General features: G+C 51.6%; 1 protein-coding gene across 3 annotated transcripts in view; it reads left to right on the plus strand.

Moving 5' to 3' along the window:
* The window catches only part of DTX4 (deltex E3 ubiquitin ligase 4), a 41,528-nt gene extending 21,558 nt beyond the window's left edge, over positions 1 to 19,970 (plus strand). For all 3 annotated transcript variants that reach the window (XM_061154277.1, XM_061154257.1, XM_061154266.1), the window contains exons 6-9: positions 631 to 783; positions 4,093 to 4,254; positions 10,638 to 10,727; positions 16,590 to 19,970. In XM_061154277.1, the coding sequence (XP_061010260.1) occupies positions 631 to 783; positions 4,093 to 4,254; positions 10,638 to 10,727; positions 16,590 to 16,823 (639 nt within the window). In that variant the 3' untranslated portion in view covers positions 16,824 to 19,970. The remainder of the gene's footprint in view (positions 1 to 630; positions 784 to 4,092; positions 4,255 to 10,637; positions 10,728 to 16,589) is intronic.
* Positions 19,971 to 20,041: the final 71 nt, after the last annotated feature.

The following is a 20,041-nucleotide window of genomic DNA, read 5'->3' on the forward strand; positions in this document are numbered from 1 at the left end:
TGCCCATCTCTTTCTCTGCCGCCTCCTCCTTTGTTCTAGACCACAGGCTCTGGAACACAGGGCTTCAGTAGTTGCCGTGTGTGGGCTTAGTTGCCCTGCAGCGTATGGAATCTTTCCAGACCAGGATCAAACCCGTGTCCCCTTCACTGGCGGGTGAATTCTTAACCACCAGGGAAGTCCTCAGCAGAGAGTTATCTGGCCCCAAATGTTGAAACGTGCTACAGCCTCTCCAGGGCACTTCAAATACAGTTCTTTTACAAACGTCCCACTTAAATGAGTAAATGGTCAGTGGGTCAAATCAGCAAGTGGTTTCCTCCACAGACCACTGAGGGACCCCACGGAAGGACAGTCACAGCCCCCAAGGAGGGGCAATCATTCTGTATGGCAGCCTAAATTAGCATGTATCACCATCAGGTATTAGTTCAAGAGTTACTCTGCTGTGCCAAAGAAGACAGAATTCTGTCTAGATTCCCAGAGGCGTGTGTTCCCTGGTTTGTGGGCTTTCTGGAAGAGGAGCAGTAACAGCCTCCTTGGCTGCTGAGATCGTGCCGGAAGACCGTGGAGGTGCTGTGGCCTCCCAGCCCGAGTGGGAACTGATGGTCTTTCTCCTCTGCCCCTTTCCTGCCCCAGGACTGCACCATCTGCATGGAGCGCCTCACTGCCCAGTCGGGCTACAAGGGCCCCCAGCCGACGGTCAAGCCGGACCTGGTGGGCAAGCTGTCCCGGTGCGGCCACGTCTACCACGTCTACTGCTTGGTGGCCATGTACAACAATGGCAACAAGGTGGGTGCCAGCTCAGGGGGTGCCACCACCTCCCAGGTGGGCCCTGGGGCGCCCAAGCCTGGAGGCCTTATTGGAGTGGCACTCAGGTGCTTTGGGGAGTCTTAGAGGCACCCCCAGGCTTCCCTGGTGGCTCAACGGTGAAGAATCCACCTGCAGTGCAGGAGGCACACGTTCAATCCCTGGATCAGGATGATGCCCTGGAGGAGGGCATGGCAACCACTCCAGTATTTTTGCCTGGAGAATCCCATGGACAAAGGAGTCTGCTGGGCTAAGGTCCTTAGGGTCGCAGAGAGTTGACATGACTGAAGCGATTGAGCGTGCATGCAGGAGCACCCCAGAGGAGCAGGAGTGATGATCTTGTTTGTTCTCAGCCTGATCAGTTTTCCACCAAAATTACTATGTTGGCAAAATCTGTCTGTACCTTCCTTTTGGGCTATGCTGCCCAACTTCCTGGGGCTTCCCTGGTGGCTCAGCAGGAAGGAATCCGCCTGCCAATGCAGGAGATTCAAATTCCATCCCTGGGTCAGGTAGATCCCCTGGAGAAGGATAATGGCAGCCCACTCCAGTATTCTTGCGGGGATAATCCCATGGACAGAGAAGCCTGGTGGGTTACAGTCCATGGGGTCGCCAAAGAGTTGGACAGGCCTGAATGACTAAAGAACAACAACAAACCCAACTCCTCCCAGTGTCTACACTGTGTGGTGGTCTGAGAGGTGTAGACGTCTGTCCCTGAGGGTTTGGAAGGGAGTTTTCTCTAATGATGGGCCCATGGGGAGTGTCCATTCATGCTGGCATAGGACTTCCCAATCACCCTTCCTTCTCCCAGGGCGAGTGCTTTTCAGTTACAATTCGTGTTCTTTGGGCACCTTTCACTGTCCTTTCAAAGGCAGTAAAAGTTTTGTCAGAGGACAGCTGGAAGGCCCTTAAGGCCCACTGTTGGAGAGGAGGGCTGTGTGATCCTGTCTTGTCCACCAATGATACTGGAGGGGCGGTCCCCCATCAGAGCTGGTTTCCAGGAGTCTGGGTATGTCCTCAGATGGTAAGTCTCTCCATACAGCGCCTAAAGCCCTTGGCTTTTCTCGTGTTCTGTCCTAGGCCTGGGTCACCTATGGGATTCCGAATCTACTCATTTCTCCAGGCCCAGCTGGGATTGCATCAGAGTCTGTGATTTTTGTGATATCCTCCAGCCACTTCCTGGAGAAGGAAATGGCAACCCACTCCAGTACTCTTGCCTGGAAAATCCCATGGAGGGAGGAGCCTCTTGGGCTACAGTCCACGGGGTCACAAAGAGTCGGACACAATGAGCGACTTCACCAGCCACTTACTCATCCAAAAGTGTGTCTGGCCTTCAGGGGCTGCCCTGTCCATATCTTGCTGGGGGAAAAGAATAAAGGCGGCCGGCCCAAGCGCAAACCCTGGCTGAGGAGCCAAATGACCTCGGGCAGCAAGACTGTCAATCTCTCTGAGACTTCATTTCCCATCTGGAAAATGGAGATAGACCAATCCCTACTTCCTAACATGCTGAAAGTGAGAAGAAAAGGGGACAGGGGCTGCCCTGGTGGCTCAGACGGTAAAGAATCCACCTACAGTGAAGGTCGACCCAGGCTCGATCCCTGGGTCAGGAAGATCCCCTGGAGAAGGGAAAGGCTACCCACTCTAGTATCCTTGATGCTGGAATCATAGAGAATCCTCTATGGTCAGAGGAGCCTGGAGGGCTGCTGTCTGTAGGGTCACAAAGAGTCCAATGTGACCGAGTGACTAATACTTTCAACACTTTTTATTCAAATTGACACCTCCTTTGTACTATGACTACTTTTTTTTTTTTCTTCATCCTGATGTAGCCCTATGGTTGAAATTCCCAAAGTGCCAGTGTTGGGGTCTTTCTGTGTCTCAGAGAGCTCAGTTATTGATGGACACTGTGTCTCTGGATTCTCTGCTCAGTTTCCTGACCCAGCAATAAAAGGTTTCACTGGGACTCGGCCTTTGAAGAGGTTATTTTGGATTTAAAGGGGTTTATTAGCACCTTCATTCTCCTTTTGATAACTGCATATAAGAATAATCTCGTACCTTTGCGTTTATTTCCATGGTGCTTCAAAAAGGGTGCGGATATGGTCTTTTATCCTCTTTCGCACTTAAACACTTTGAAGCATGCCTTTTTTATTTTCTTTAAAAGGGGTGAGAGGGGCCCAGAGAGAAATGGGGTCATTCATCCAAGGTCATGAAGCAAGTTAAGACCAGAGCAGAGAGTGGGACCCTGACCTTGGCTTCCCACCCTATGATCACATGAACACAAGCTGAATGGAAGCTGTTTCTTTAACTGAGTAGAGTTCAGGTTGAAGCATCCTTAAATAGCCCCACCGCGGATCCCAGTCTTCCCCGAGGAGACCCAGATGTCCTGGAGAGCTCTGGTCCCAGCTGTGTGACAGCACATTGAATACATGTCATTCCCTGCCCACTCACGGGCTCCTCCTCACCCCCTGTCTGTTTTCAAGCCTGGGAATAGGGTTTACTGTCCAGGCTGCCCCCCCAGGCAGCACTTCACCAGGTCCTGCTGTGAAACCAGGACTCCTCACCTCCCTGAACCTAGAGTCCACCGCCATTGCCCCAGCAGAGCCCTGAAAGTGGAGATGTTACTTGCTCAGTCACCTGGGAAGCCCCCCAGGACCCTGATGAGCAGGGCAAACCCTGGTCCCCTTCTTGAGGATGGGGCTGCTGCTGCTTAGTCACTTCAGTCGTGTCCGACTCTTTGTGACCCCATGGACAGCAGCCCACCAGGCTCCCCTGTCCATAGGATTCTCCAGGCAAGAATACTGGAGGGGGTTGCCATTTCCTTCTCCCTCTTAAGGATGAGGTCTTTCTTATACGTCCCTGAGCATGGAGCATGGGGCTGGTATAGAGTGTTCCTCCTGTTGCTTTGGAGAAAACTTCAGCTTTCAGTGACCAGGCAGGGGAGCAGCTAAGATCTAGTACTGGTGTGGGTGCATTTTGCCCCTGACCCCAACTTTTAGGGGCTTCCCTGGTGACTCAGCCAGTAAAGATTCTGCCTGCAATGCAGGAGACACAGGGTTCCATCCCTGGATTGGGAAGATCCCCTGGAGAGGAGCATGGCAACGCACTCCAGTCTTCTTGCCTGGAGAACCCCATGGACATAGGAGGCTGGCAGGCTACAGTCCGTGGGATCACAAAGAATCAGACACGACAGAGGGACTCACACACCAGCCCTTTATCTCTGGTACCTTTCCAGGTTGGGTGGGGTGGTCCTGACCAAAGCTATTTCCCACACTAGAAGTTCGGGCCTTGTCTCTTCAGGATGGGAGTTTGCAGTGTCCAACCTGTAAGACCATTTACGGGGTGAAGACGGGCACCCAGCCTCCAGGGAAAATGGAGTACCACGTCATCCCCCACTCCCTGCCTGGGCATCCGGACTGCAGAACCATCCGGATCATCTACAGCATCCCCCCTGGCATTCAGGTCAGCCCGCCCTTGGCCACTGGCTTTTATGACTTCACGTTTAAATGTTTGCAGGTTGGTGTTTGTCTTTAGTTCACCTAGGCCACTGTAACCAAGGAAGAACACAGAATGTGTTCATGTCCAACCCATCTTTCTGTACACCTGAAACTCACATAACATGGTTAACCAACTATTCCCCGGGGCTCAGCAGTGAAGAATCTGTCTGCAGTGTAGGAGCTGCAGGAGACCCCAGTTCAGTCCCTGGGTCAGGAAGATGCCCTGGAGGAGGGCACGACAACCCACTCCAGTGTTCTTGCCTGGAGAATCCTATTGACAGAGGAGCCCGGCAGGCTACAGTCCATGGGGTCACAGAGTCAGACGTGACTGAGGTGACTTAGCACACATGCACTCATATAAAATTTAAAAGGAGAACAAAAAACACAGACTTAAAAAAAAATTATTGGAGTACAGTTGATTTCCCGTGCTGTGTTAGGTTCAGGTGCACAACAGAGTGATTCAGTTGTTGCTATTGTTCTTTGCTCAGTCGTGTCTGACTCTTTGCGACCCCATGGACCACAGCACGCCAGATGTCCCTGTCCTTCACTGTCTCCCTGAGTTTGCTCAAACTCATGTCCATTGAGTCGGTGATGCCATCCAACCATCTTATCCTCTGTAGTCCCCTTCTCCTCCTGCCTTCAATCTTTCCCAGAGTCAGGATTTTTTCAAATGACTCAGCTCTTCGCATGAGGTGGCCAAAGTACTGGAGTTTCAGCTTCAGCATCAGTCCTTCCAATGAACACCCAGGACTGATCTCCTTTAGGATGGACTGGTTGCATCTCCCTGCAGTCCAAGGGACTCTCAAGAGTCTTCTCCAACACCACAGTTCAAAAGCATCAATTCTTTGGTCTCAGCCTTCTTTATGGTCCAACTCTTACATCCATACATGACTACTGGAGAAACCATAGCTTTGACTAGACGGACCTTTGTTGGCAAAAATGATGTCTTTGCTTTTTAATACGCTGTCTAGGTTTCTCATAACTAGAAAAGCTATGACACTTCCAAGGAGCAGGTGTCTTTTAATTTCATGGTTGCAGTTATATATTTATATATATCCACTCTTTTTTAGATTCTTTTCCCATATAGGTCATTACAGAGTGCTGAGTATAGTTCCCTGTTCTATATAGTAGTTCCTTATTAATTATCTATTTTATATATCGTGGTGCATCTATGTCAATCCCCATCTCCTGCTTTTAAACAACAGAAATTTATTTTCCATACTTGTGGAGGCTGAGATGTTCAAGATCAAAGTGCCAGCAGACTCAGGGTCTGGTGGAACCCTCTTCCTGGTTCCTAGACTATCCTCTCACTGTGTCCTCACGTGACCATAGGGTGAGGGAGCTGTCTAGTGTCTGCTTTATAAGGTGCTAACCCCGTCCATCAGAGAAGGAAATGGCAACCCACTCCAGTCTTCTTGCCTGGAGAATCCCATGGACAGAGGAGCCTGGCAGGCCACAGTCCATGGGGTTGCAAAGAGTTGGACATGAGTGACTGACTCACAGACACACACACACAACCCCATTCATGATGGCTTCACCTAATCCCCCGCTGCGGGACATTCCCAGATCCTAATGCCATCACATTGGGGGTGAGATTTCAACATATTAATTTTGATGGGAACCCAGGCTTTCAATCTATAGCTTTTCGCCCCTGGCCTCTGAAAATTTGTGTCCTTCCTACCCACAAAATACATTCATTCATCCCATCCCAGTAGTCCTCAAAGTCTTAGCACAGTCCAGCACCCACTTTAATTATTTTTTAAAAGTGTTTGTTTATTTATTTGGCTGCTCGGCGTCTTAGTTGTGGTATGTGGGATCTAGTTCCCTGACCAGGGATCGAACTCAGGTCCCCTGCTTTGGCAGTGAAGAGTCTTAGCCCCAGGACTGCCAGGGAAGGGCCCCAGCATGCACTTTAAAATCTAAGTCCGAAGTCTTTTTAAATATCATCTAAACCACAGCGAGATGAGACTGAAGGTATAATTCATCCTGAGGCCACTTCGTCTCCAGCTGTGAACCTGTGGAAGCAAACAATTTACGTGGTAGAGTCTCATCAGACACTGAATCTGCCAACACCTTGGTCTTAAACTCCTCAGCCTCAAGAACTGTGAAAAATGAATTTCTGTTATGTTTGGTGTCATTCTAGAGCAGCCTGAGCTGCTGAGACAATGCTACACTGTGGTAAGTCTCCTTCCCACCCTGCGGCCCCTCCATCCTGTCTCACCCTCCCCCCTCACCACCACCATCCTTACTTTCTTACGCATCCTTCCAGGGTTCTTTGTGCATTTGCAACAAAGACTTCTTCCACTCCTCCTGGCTTCACACAAAGGGTGACGTACCCACCACATTGTTCTGCAAGCTGTATTTTCAATGCACAATATAGACTGTAGATCTTCCCATGTCCATAGAGAGAGAACTTCCGCATTCTTGCTTAGCTTTGCATAATCGTCCCTTGTATAAAGGGACCATAATTTGTATTCATCAGTCTCCATGTGATGGGCGTAGGGATTGTTTCCAAATTTGCTTTAACAAATAATGCCATAATGAATAACCTCTCACGCCTGTGAGTATCTCCATAGAATAATTTTCTAGAAGTGGAATCTTTTTTGTCAGATGGTATTTGCATGTGTAAGTTGATAGTCCTTGACTTTTGTGGGCATGTCTTTCTTCTTGGGATTCTTCTAAAGACAGCCCAGAGGAAGAAACTGAACAATTTCCCTGGCAGTAAATACAGATGTGGGGTTTCCCAGGTGGCTTAGTGGTAAAGAATCCACTTGCTAATGTGGGAGATGTGGGTTCCATTCCTGGTCCAGGAAGATCCCCTGGAGAAAGGCGTGGCAACCCACTCCAGTGTTCTTGCCTGGAGAATCCCATGGACAGAGGAGCCTGGTGGGCCAAAGTCCACGAGGTCGCAAAGAGTAGGACCTGACTGAGCGATGGAACAACACCAGACACATATGTGTCCCTTCCTTCACACACTGAAGCTTTTTCTAAATGTTCTAGGGGCTCCCTGGATTCCTTTATTTGCCAAATATTTATTAGTTTACCCTCCTTTCCTCCTTCCTCCTTGCCTTCCTCCCTTTTATCTTTTATTTAACAAATATTTGAGTGTCAACTGTAGGCCAAACTAGGTGCTAGAGGAAGAGTGGTGAGTGACACAGACACAATCTTTACTCCTCCCAAGTCCCCATTCTACTGGGACTAGGAAGAAATAAAACAGGGAAACGTAACAGCCTGCAGAAGAACTGAATAAAAAACACGGTTCTTCTTTGAAGGACTTAGCGACTAGTCAAGAAGAAATACGTACACGTCACTAAGCTCTAGAGTAAAAACTGATGTGCACCATTGGTAAAAGATGTGGAAAGCAGGGTGGACAAAAGGACAGAGATAAGACAAGGACTTCAGAGTCTGATGGACCTGGGTTCTGATCCTTGGATGATCTTCTCCTTCTCAGGGGATTTTAGACCTTGACCGCTTGACTCTCCTGAGCCGTGTTTCTTTACCTGCACAACCAGGAAGCCAATATGCAGGGGTTTTGTAAAGATGGGTGATAATGTTTGAGTGTGCACATGAAGGTCCCGGGCACAGGACCAAGGTGCTCAGTACGTGGCCCCCATCATTTTTGAGTATCCTACTTGTCAGGTCAAGGAAGAGTGCCTACATCTGTCTGTCTGTCTGTGACAGTCAGAGGAACCTTTCTGGGGCAGGACCCTTGGTAGTAGGGCAAAGACATGAAGAAATGGAAGAGAAAGTTGTTAGTGTTATATTGTTTGTTTGACTTTTTAGTTTATACTGGGATACAGCCGATTAACAGTGCTGTGAGAGTTGCAGGTGAACAGCCAAGGACTCAGCCACACATGCACACGAATCCGTTTTCCCCTCCCTTCCAGGCTGCCACGTAACACTGAACAGCTGCTGCGCTGTCCATTTTAAACACAGCAGTGTGTGCATGTCCATCCCAGACTCCCGAACTAGCCCTTCCCTCTGGCGATCAGGAAGGAGGACCATTTTTCAGTTGGCAGGCACAGTGGAGTTTCTGAGGAGAGACAGGAGGGCTGTAGGAGGCCCGTGAAGAAGTTTAATTTGGGTTGAGTTGCCCGGGTGGTGGGGAGGAGGAGGGAGCAGGCAGGGGGCGGAGACAGTGACCCGGTCAGAGGAGGCCCTGACCTCTGGGGCGGGGACCACGGACTCTCCTCAGCAGGCTGGGGGCGCGTCTGGTCCTTGAAGGTCTTTGCGCGGGTGGTTAGGGTCATGGGAGGTCACATGATTGGGATGATACTTTAGCAAAGCCAGTCTGGCCAAAGAGTTGAGATGACCTGACCACCCACTTAGGGGACCACTGCTTCTGGCAATGACCCCAGGAGGGCTCTGGACCAGGGCGATGCAGTTGGATATGAGGACAAACGAGACTTCGGGGGTGACTCTAGAGCTGCCAAGGGGGCCGATGGGGAAATGAACGGAAATATGGGAATCCCGAGAAACAGCCCGTGTCCTTGGTGGAAAGCAGGACAGACTGCAGGGAGCAAAGTGTGGGGTGGGGAAACCACCTGGGAGGATGCGGGTTTTTTCCGGGCTTCAGGACCAGAGGGTGGAGAGCCCGCACGAGGGTCCAGAGGTGCCCACCTGCTGCCTCTGTAGGCACCATGGTTCCCCCAGAAAAACCCAGGCTTGTGTCGAAGGGCACTGGCCTGATAGCCAGTCCATAGACCTCCCCTGAGAGTCAGTGGCTATATCCTCTGTGCCCCGTCCATCCCTGGAGACTCCTAGGGCCATGTGGGCTTGGGCTGCCATGAGAAGTGAGGACCTGTAAGCTCTGCCTTCCCTGCAGGAGATGATTCTCCAGGGGAGAAGCTGTGCGCGGGCCCAGGGCACATCGTGACTGCTGAGCTTAGCTGGTTCCAGGCAGGCGTCTGCGTTGACCACACGACAGGCAAGGCCCGGGTGGGAGGGGAGCGGAGCCACGATCAGAACTGGCCACCAGTCGTCCAGCCTGGCTTAGAAACAGCCTTGGCCGCGTGAGTGTTATAAATGTGCTTTCACGCGAACGTGAAATTCAGAGGCGTCCGGTCCTGCGCCTCCCAGAAGACACTGCTGCCTCTTTCTGACCCCTGTAATCTCTCCTTCCCTGAGGCCTCACTGGACACATACTGCTCAGTTTGCAAAATCATAGACAGTCTGAATCATGCCATTCATGTTTGTTTTAATCACATGATTGTTAAATCATTTTGGAACTGTCATGTATAGTAAGGAAAAATGGGAAATCTGTCTTTTCTTGCAGTTTGGTTATGACTCATTTGCTCACTCATTCATTTGTTCAGCCGGGAGATACTGGTCTCCTATGTGAGAGCTTGTGCCAGGAGCAGTGTGGAATCACCCATATTATATTGGCTTTGTCTAGAAGGGATTTTAAAACAGAGTTTCATCCCCTCTGAGGAGGGGCTGGGCTGCTCAGAAATGATAGACAAGCATGTGTGTGTAGGGGGGAAATATGTGTATTGATACTGGGAGGAAATCCCTCATTTTTCATGAGCTTCTCAAATGGGCCTGTAGACCATTCTGAACCCTGATTAGGAAGACTGGCTTTTGGCTAAACTCTGATTCAGTTTCTTTCCCACTTGGTGGCCTGAGACAGCTTGCTTCACAGGGGTGTTGGGTGGTGACAGTTGAAATCTTAGGAGCTTTTTAGTCATGCAGATGACAAGGCATATCATTCAATAAGCATATCATTCAATAAGCAAAGAAAGCAAAACCCATGAGGACCGAGGAGAAAATCCCCGAGAGTCATTCAGATCGTTCTGATCTCTCGGCCCTTGGCTCAGAGCTCAGAAGCACTTGGGTCATTCTGAGCAGTTCAGCGGTGAAACAATCCAGAGTATGCACCAGGAAACCTGGGCAGAGGTTTTGGCAAAGCTGTTAACACTACGGAAGTCATTTAACCTCTGGGGCTGCAGATCTCCTCTTTTGTGAAACAAAAGAGCCAGAAGAGATGCTGACGAAGATGATATAAACAGCTCCTGGACTCTGAGAGTGCCCCAGGCTCACCTAACATGACATCCTACAAGGTGAGCATCACCCGTCTTCCCCCCTTGAGGGCTGGGACACCGACAGCCCCAGAGATGGCAGCTCCGGCTCACACAGCTGGAAGGCCCCAGCTCTGAGTCCTGACCCAGGTCCAAGAACTCCAGTGTGTGTTAAACCACCGCCCCATCGCTCTTTGGGTCTGTTCTCTGTCTAGACCCGATGGCTATTATTACTTGGATAATAATATTTGGATCCATTAGTATTTGGGTCAATCACAACCCTTATCTGAAAGACATTTTAAAATGCTCTTTGCTCTCTTTTTGCTTTCAGGGGCCAGAACACCCGAATCCTGGGAAAAGCTTCAGTGCCCGTGGCTTCCCTAGACACTGTTACCTCCCGGACAGCGAGAAAGGGAGAAAGGTAAGGGCAGGTATCAGCGTCCTGGCCCCAGCTCTGTTCCCCGTGGTGCTGAACAGAGCCAGGTCTCTGAACTCTAGGTGTCCCTGTAATCAAGTCACCATAGAGAGACTTCCCTGATGGTCCAGCGTCAAAACTCCGCCTTCCCATGCAAGGGTGCAGGTTCGGTTCCCGGTCGGGGAACTAAGATCCCCCGACGCCTTGCAGCCAGATCACCAAAATGAAAACAGAAGCAATATTGTAACAGATTCAATAAAGACTTTACAAATGGTCTGGGTCAAAATAAAAAAGTCCCAAGTCGTAGTCCAGTCACCTAGAGGTGTGAAAAGATATGATTACAATTTTATTTTTGTAGGATGGTGGGGGCTGGACTTTTGGCTTTTTTCTCCCCTGGATTTTACGGGCAATAATTCATCTATTTTAGAAATCTTTCTCTAGAGTTTTGCTGCTTAATGGCAGGTCCTGGGAAGAGCAGCAGTAGCAACACCTGGGAGCTCGATGTAAATACAGGACCTTAGAACCTACTTCATTTTAACCAGATCTCAGGTGGCCTGACAGCACCTGAATGCTTGGGAAGTACTGCTCTGGGGCAAGGATCTTAATTTGTGGTATTTTACTTTTTTCTGTAATGAATATTTTTGTTGTTATTTAGTTGCTAAGTCATGGCTGACTTTGTGACCCCAGGGACTGTAGCCCGCTAACCTTCCCTGTCCATGGGATTTTCCAGGCAAGAGTAATAATAATTATAATAATAATAACCCACTGGAGTCGGTTACCATTTCCTTCTCCGGGGGATCTTCTCGACCCAGGGATCCAACCCAAGTTAATGGCATTGGCAGGCAGATTCCTTACCACTGAGCTACTAGGGACTCAGTCAGTGAACACTGTGACTTTCCCCAAAGCAGCAGAGGGAAAATCACTGGGTTTCTGGATTCCTAGTGATTCCTGGGGAGGCTTCAGTGGTTCCATGAACTCAAAAGTTAAAATTACAACTTCATGTTCATTTTTTCTGTGGGTAAGTCCAGAAAAATCACTGGGTTTTTAAAAACCTTTCCTGATCTCGAAAGCGAAAAGAACTATTAATTTATTGGCCAAGAGATGCGTCTTAGTTAGCTTTCTCTAGGTCATGGCATGTAACAAGCAGCCTGTAAATCTCGGTGGCTTCCGCCAACACGTTTATTTCTCATACAGTTTGTGTGTTACTGATTGTGGCTCAGTGGCTGCTGTGGGTTAGCTTTCACCGATCTGGTTCTAAAATTCAGGGAGAAAGAGTTTTGCTTCCCTGGTCCATCCCCTCCCGGTGGAATGGGGCAGAGGACCGAGAGAGAATCCAAGTGGAGTGTACAATCCCACCAAAGCTTCCCCCTGAAGCTTGTGACTTCTGCTCATGCTGTTTAGCTGCTCAACAGTTGTGCTAAGTTGTGTCCGATTCTTTTGTGACCCCGTGGATACCACGGAGGCCCGCCAGCCTCCTCTGTCCATGGGATTTCCCAGGCAAGAATACTGGAGTGGGTTGACATTTCCTCCTCCAGGGGATCTTTCTGACCCAGGGATTGAACCCATGTCTCCTGCATTGGGATGCAGATTCTTTACCATCTGCAGCACCAGGGAAGCCCCGTACCGTTCATAGGCCCCCGAAAGTCACGAGCGAGCCAGACCAGGAGCTGGTGTCCTGCTTACCAGGAGGCTCCTTGGCAAAGAGTGTGCCTAGAGTCTCTCACGGCGGGAGAAGCAGAGAGTCTGGGACAACAAGAGCATCAACCACGTCATCCTGAAGAGGTGCCCAGTGCAGTGTCCCCAGATTAGGAGTCAGGGCCAGTCCTGGTACCCCTTTGCCCAGAACCAACAAGTCTCTACACCTGAGACCTGCAGCCCCAACTGCTGGCTAAACGACCCCACCATCAAGTCCCATGGTTAAAACTGGAATCCTCTTGCGAAGAGCTGTTTCTCCACCAGGTCCTTCTTTGTGTTAATGACATACAGTAAGTCCCCTACATGCAAACATTCAAGTTGTGAACTTTCGAAGATGCACGCGTGCGTTCCACCAGCATCAGGTGTGAGTGACATTACAGCTTCCCCTGTCTCCTATTGCTGACGGTCCCTCAGCTCCACCGCCTCCCACGTCCTCTCCCTCCTCTAATCAGTGACTCTTCTGGCCTGTCCACTCGATGCCAGCCCCTGTGTGCCAGCTGTCGTACCATAGGCTTTTCAAGGTGCTGTTCTGTTCAGTTCAGTCGCTCAGTCACGTCCGACTCTTTGCGACCCCATGAACCACAGCACACCAGGCCTCCTTGTCCATCACCAACTCCCGGAGTCCACCCAAACTCATGTCCATCGAGTCGGTGATGCAATCCAACCATCTCATCCTCTGCCATCCCCTTCTCCTCCTGCCCTCAATCTTTCCCAGCATCAGGGTCTTTTCAAATGAGTCAGTTCTTCCCATCAGGTGGCCAGAGTATCAGAGCTTCAGCTTCAGCATCAGTCCTTCCAATGAATATTCAGGACTGATTTCCTTTATGATAGACTGGTTGGCTCTCCTTGCAGTCCAAGGGACTCTCAAGAGTCTTCCCCAACACCACAGTTCAAAAGCATCAATTCTTTGGTGCTCAGCTTTCTTTATAGTCCAACTCTCACATCCGAGGTACTGTACTGTAAGATTAAAAATGTTTTCCTTATTTTTTGTTTGTTCTTCATGTATTATTTGTGTGAAAAGTATTATAAACTACTATTATGGTACAGTACTGTATAGCTGTTTGTGTTAGTTGGGTTGGACTTATGAACACATTGAGCTTACGGATGCACTATCTGGACAGAATTCACTCATATCTAGGGGATTTACTATGTTCTGTATCCCCGGAACCAGGTTGGACGCATGAACATCGTAGATTCTGGCCTTGAGCCACACATTCCTCCCTGCACTGCCCTCCGGACCACTTGAATCTTTTCCTAATCCTCCAAACTATTCTGTCACCAGAATAGTGATCCTGAAACACAGTTTCTCACATCAGTCTCCTTTGTTTAATGGAAATAAAGTGAGAGAAAACAACACAAAGCTGTTAGGATGGTTTCCCTTCCTTCTTTACAAGGATTGTTTTCTCGGTTCAGTAGACAAGACCTCCCACAATTTGGGTCTGAATTGTCCCTTCCCACCAATTCCTCACCTTTATCTCCTCATGCTTGCTGTTCTCAGACCCTCACTCTGGGCTCCTTTGCAGAGCAAGGTGATAGAGCGTAAGCTTTGAACCCAGACCAGCCTGGCTTCAAATCCTACTCCTGCTGCTTATCTCGTGTGGGAAATGGACATGAAGCTGATTTAAGTCTCAGGCTCCCAATCTTTGAGAGTGTGATCATTTCTAGCTCTGTGGACAGGATGTTGTAAGAATTAAGTGAATAATTCTTTTTTGTGAAGAGTTTCTTCACATTTGTGAAGAATCTGCCTGCAATACAGGAGACCTGGGTTCAATCCCTGGATCGGGAAGATCCCCTGGAGGAGGAAATGGCAACCCACTCCAATACTCTTGCCTGGAGAATCCTATGGACAGAGGAGCTTGTCAGGCTACAGTCTAAGGAGTTACTGAGTCACATACAGCTGAGTGACTAGCACATACAGCATTGATGAAAGGCTTCCTTAGTGACTCAGTGGTAAAGAATCCACTGGCCAAGGCAGGAGACGTGGGTTTGATCCCTGGTTTGGGACGATAACCCTGGAAAAGGAAATGGCAATCTACTCCAGTGTTCTTGCCTGGGAAATTCCATGAACAGAGGAGCCAGGTGGGCTGCAGTCCGTGGGGTCACAGAAGAGTCGGATGCAACTTAACAACTAAGTAATAACAACAATAAGTATCTGTGAGGTGCCCAGTGTGGTGACAGCCGTGAGCTATGCCTCGGATGATATGTCTTTCCTTCACCTGTACATTCTTCTCTGTTAATACACCTCAAATCCTACCCACTCTCTGAGACTCAGCTCACAAGCATCCCCTCCGTGAATTCTATCCTGACGCCCACCTGTGGGTCAACATAGTCGTGACTGAGACCATATTGTAAAGGCAGGCAGCCCTGAAGTCAGGGCCCCGCTCTAGCACTTTCAAGCTGCATGACCCAGACCCATCTGTTATCTTCCAAACCTGTTTCCTGTTCCGCAGAGAAGGGATAATGAGCATCCTGTCGTAGCCAACTGTTAGGACCATTAGATGAACCAGAGCCTGGCACTTAGTAAGTAAGCACTCAGGAAACGGTGGCTCTTAGTTTCAGCATCTTCCAGCCTTTTCTTTCTTTTTTGACTGTGCTGGGTCTTCATGCTGGCTCTTCAGGGCACAGACTTTTCTCTAGCTGCGGTGCCTTCTCTTATTGCAGAGCATGGGCTCTGGGGTGCAGGAGCTTCCGTCGTTGGGGCACAAGGGATCAGTAGTTGCGGCTCCTGGACTCTAGAGCACAGGGTCAATGGTCATGGCTCACGAGCTCCGAGGCCTGTGAGATCTTCCTGGATCGGGAATCGAACCCACATCTTCTGCACCGGCAGGCAGATTCTTGACCACTGAGCCACTAGGAAGCCCCTGCCAGTCTGATCATTATTAAGATTCCTCACCTCCAGCTCACACCATGTTTGCAGTCGTTTGGTTTTGAACCCAATGCATTTTTATCAGGTGCCTTCTTCACACTGGTCAGGGTGTCAGGCGTTTGTCTTCCTCAACCAAGACTCTTTTTCAGTGTAGCTGAGTTAAAATATTCTGCAAGTCCTGGCACGTCTGTGAGCCTCACCCATAACTCAGGGGTAATGATAGCACCTGCCAGACCTCGCACTAGGATTTACCTCACAGCCAAGGGTGGTTGTGAGGATCGGATGAAAAAATAACTATGAAATGGCCTGGACGAGGCCAAACATCTACCATGTCCCTGGAGAAGCATTGCACAGCTTTAGCTGTGAATCAGTTAATGCCACACTCCGGTGGTGTGTGTGACTCCATGGACCATAGCCTGATGTATCCACCTAACTAAGGTTAGGGCCCAGAATCACGCATGCTAAGTCACTTCAGTCGTGTCCAACTCTCTGCGACCCCATGGACCGTAGGCCATGAGGCTCCTCTGTCCATGCGATTCTCCAGGCAAGAATACTAGAATGGGTTTCCATGCTCTCCTCCAGGGGATCTTCCCAACCCAGGGATCAAACTCACATCTCTTACATCTCCTGGTGTAAGAGGGCATGGCTGGGGGTGGTGGACACGGCTCAGAAGATCTCAGGTTGTTCCTAAGAGCCTCGAATTCCTAGATGGCAGCTTTTAAAATGCAGCTATGATGCTGGTTTCCCAGGTGGTGCCAGCAGTAAAGAACCCACCTGCCAGGGCGGGAGATGTAAGGGACACGAGTTCCATCCCTGGGTCGGGAAGATCCCCTGGAGGAGGGCGTGGCAACCCACTCCAGTGTTCTTGCCTGGAGAATCCCATGGACAGAGGAGCCCCATGGCCTACGGTCCATGGGGTCGCAGAGAGTTGGACACGACTGAAGTGACTTAGCATGCATGATTCTGGGCCCTAACCTTAGTTGAGTGGATACATCAGGCACTGCTGCGAAACCACTCTTCGTGTAGGGCCCCCTTAAGATGCTCACAACCTTTGGGGGTAAGTGGTACCACGGAAAGCTCAGAGAGGTCATGTAACTTGTACAAGGCCTCACAATTGGTCCATGACAGAGTCAAGCCTGAACCTGCCAGGTCCCTGACTCCACTTCCCAATTCCTGTCCATTCCCTGTGCTGCTTGGAGCACTATCGTGCGGGGAGGGCTGGGACCCCAGGGCGGGGAGCGCATCCTCCTCGCGGATGGTCTTTGAGCACGGCGTGTCTGGCGCTGATCTCCCCCATTTTCGCTCAGGTCCTGAAGCTGCTGCTCGTGGCCTGGGACCGCCGCCTCATCTTTGCCATCGGGACGTCCAGCACCACGGGCGAGTCAGACACCGTCATCTGGAATGAGGTCCATCACAAGACAGAGTTCGGCTCTAACCTCACCGGCCATGGCTACCCGGACGCCAACTACCTGGATAACGTGCTGGCCGAGCTGGCCGCCCAGGGCATTTCCGAGGACAGCGCTGCCCAGGAGAAGGACTGAGCTGGGGGGGACGGGGCTTCGGGGTGGCAGGGGTGTGGGGACCGCAGGGCAAGAAGTGGGGGGAGTCAGGGTGGAAGCTGGTACCATGCCCTCCCGAGCCCCTTGTGCGGGCTCCAGCCCCCGTCCTTCCGGCCACAGGGGGGAGCCAGAGTGAATAAGGGGATGTCATTCACAAACCTCATCCAACATGCAGGGGCCACGGGACGGGGTGAGGGCCACCCTCCGTTTGTTCCCGTGGAGTTTCGGTGCTGGGTAGGCAGGGACTCCTCCCCTCACCCCCCCCCAGCAGGGGGCACAGTCAGCACACGTGGGGTACGGGCACCCCTTACCCTGGCCTTGTGAAGTCCGAGGCGCCCGTCTCGGCCGGCTTCTTGCTGCTTCCACTCTGCTTGGAGAGCGGAGTTTCTACTTTTCTCTCCTCCCCTGGAGGTGAGGAGCTCTCACTGTGCAAGACTGAGGGGGCAAAGGGGTGAACCGCTGAACTGCTGCGACATCGGCAACCGGTACCTCGATTTACAGCGTGGAAGTGCTGCTCACTAAGACGGTCCCAGCAGCGAGGGCTTCCGGGAGCATCTCAGCTCCCATCGCGGTCCTGGCTGCTCCCGCCTCCCGCCCACCCCTCTGCCCTGTCCAAAGAGGCATCCGATTCTCCTATGCAGACGGAGGGACTCTGGGATTCCTCTCTGGGGCGCGATGTCTCCCGCCCCTCTCTGATCAGACCAGAGCGTGCGTCCCACTTAGCGTCTGAATTAGTCCTCAGGGAGAGGAGCCCAGCCCTTCCAACTCATCCCAGACCAGCTCAGAGATTCCGTGTGATTCATCCAGTCACTGTGAGTGGGGCCCAGGCTGGCCTTCGCGCCATCAGTGGGCGTTGTGTGTGCGCATGCGCGTGTGCACACCTCTCGGCCAGGCTCCGCCACTCGGCCAGGGTGGCGGAGGGTCCCATCATGATCTCACACTCTGGTTCTGCAAACTGTCGGACCCCAGTTCTGATGGGAATGAAACAGCCAGGCGGTGGTCTGTGGACGTGCCTCACTGTCTGACATCCATCCCGTAGTCAGCGTGAACTCAGACCGAGACAGAGCTGTGCTTGGGGGTTGCGTAGGGTGCAGGGTGGACGGATTCCTGTGTATATCTCTCTCAGATACACAGGCCGGATCTGAGCCGGTCCACGAGGACCTCAGCAGGTCTCCGTGCACATTGTCTAGTGAGCCTGGATGGGGTGCAGGGACCCTCATCTCCCTCTTCAATGACCGGCTGGCCCAGCGCAGGAGGGAGCCTCCAGCCCTTTCCAGCAGGGTCGGGACCACCTTGGGGTCCAGTTCAACCTGTGTCCGGGTTATGTCCCAAGACCCTGCCTGTCCCCTCCCCCACATTCCCTTCAGCTCCCATGAAGAAGACAATTGGGGGTCAGGGAGGAGAGACGGGGGGTGAAGAAGGGAACCCCAATTCTGCCCCCTTTGAAAGTGGATCCTCTGAACTCCATGTTTGGGGAAATTTCCTCTGGATCCCGATTCAAATTTATATACCTCGTGTCTGGGGGTCTGACGTATATATATATATAAATATGCACATATATTTCATAGTATTTGGAAGGTTTTCGATGCTGGAAAAATGGAAATGGAAAAGCCTTCAGACGCGGCACTGAAGTTAGAAGAGGCAGCCAAGCTTCTCCGAGAGCCGGCTCTGCGTGGCCTGCTCTCAGGCCTGCAGACATTCTGACGGGGGGCGGCCAGGGGGTTCGCTCGGGTGTCACCCCGTTCCTGGGGTACACTGGTGCTGAGCTCGTCCCCCTCTTCCACGTGGCGGAAGACGTGAAAGTGTTAGTCGCCAAGTTGCTCTGGGGATATTAGTTAGCTCCAGCGAAGGCCGCGCTGGCAGCCTCACCCATCGGTCATTTATCTCACCAGCAGACCAGGAGACTGGCCCCCAGCCCACCGCACTTCCGGCAGTTTCCTGCAGCAGCCGGGAAGGAAATATCCGAACTGAACGGGAGAGCCGTCCCTTAGCGTTTGATGTCAGCCCAAGCCCGTTGCCGGACCACCCTGTGCCAGAGACGGACTTCATCGTAAGCCCGGCTATACCCCCACCCTCCTTCGGCATCCTTGTCCGGGATCTCCGGGCTCCTCACTCACAGGAACGCGGAAACAGACCCAGAGTCGGCAGGTAGACAGAGCGCTGTGGCGGGAGGTGGGGAAAGAAGGGAGACTGGTAACTGGCAGAGAGACTGATTTCCCTGGGTCGGCCGGAAGAAGGTGCGGGTGGAGAAGGAGCCAGGCCCAGGGCAGAAAGGAGGCTGCAGGGGAAAGGCAGGCAGGCGGTGACCCTTTGAGAGTCGTCTTCACACCCTCCAGCCTCCCGCTCTCAGGATGCTCACAGTACTGATGGCCTGTGTCTCTTCCCGAGATACTCGTAGGGGCTACCTCATCTGCTGCTCTTCTAGTGGGACTTTCTGGGCAGAAGAAGCCGTTCGTGTCCCTTATAACACTGTGCCAGGCGAGGGTGGTGGGAGGGGCATGCCTCTGCCCTCTCTCTCATGCCAACCTGGAAAGGTACAACCCTGGGTTGGGCGAGAGCCCCCGCTGGCAGAGGTCCTGCGCATCCATCACTCGGACGCAGCAAGTCCTCCCGCCGGAAGCCCTGCTGTGTTCCCTGCCACGTGCCGGGAATCCCATGCCTGTCCGCTCATTGTCTTAGCACCAGCAGCCTCGTTTCTCCCCTCCCGAGTCTCCAGGGAGGACACGTGGGACTGGAGACAAACCCTCTTAGTGCTCATCCCTTGAAAGGTGGATCGTGTGAGTGTGTGTGCAGTTGCCTTTGTGTTTTCATCCCCCTTTTGATGCCTGGACTTCTCTGTGGTTTCACGCCTGGTCCAAAGTGCTCGTCCTGGTGTTGTGGGCATGAGATGGTTGGGGGGAGGTCCTGTGTGGTACCAGGAAGGGCCCTGTCCTCTTTAACTGGTCTGTGGTCCTTGGCATTGATGGTGGGGCGGGGGTGGTTCTGGGGGAGAGTGGGTGAGTGTCCTGTTGTAAATCACTGTAACTGGTGTGTTTTGAAGTCCTTGGTGTTGCTCTGTGGGTGGACATCGCCACCTGGTGCTCATGAGGTTTACGTGCGGAACAATAAACGGCAAACAACAACCGCAAACTGTCTCAGCCTGCTTTCTGTCCCCTGGTGCACCTACCGGTGCGGACGTGGGGTACCTCTCCAAGTCCATG

Source organism: Dama dama, chromosome 1 (assembly GCF_033118175.1).
Source record: "Dama dama isolate Ldn47 chromosome 1, ASM3311817v1, whole genome shotgun sequence".
Classification (NCBI taxonomy): domain Eukaryota; kingdom Metazoa; phylum Chordata; class Mammalia; order Artiodactyla; family Cervidae; genus Dama; species Dama dama.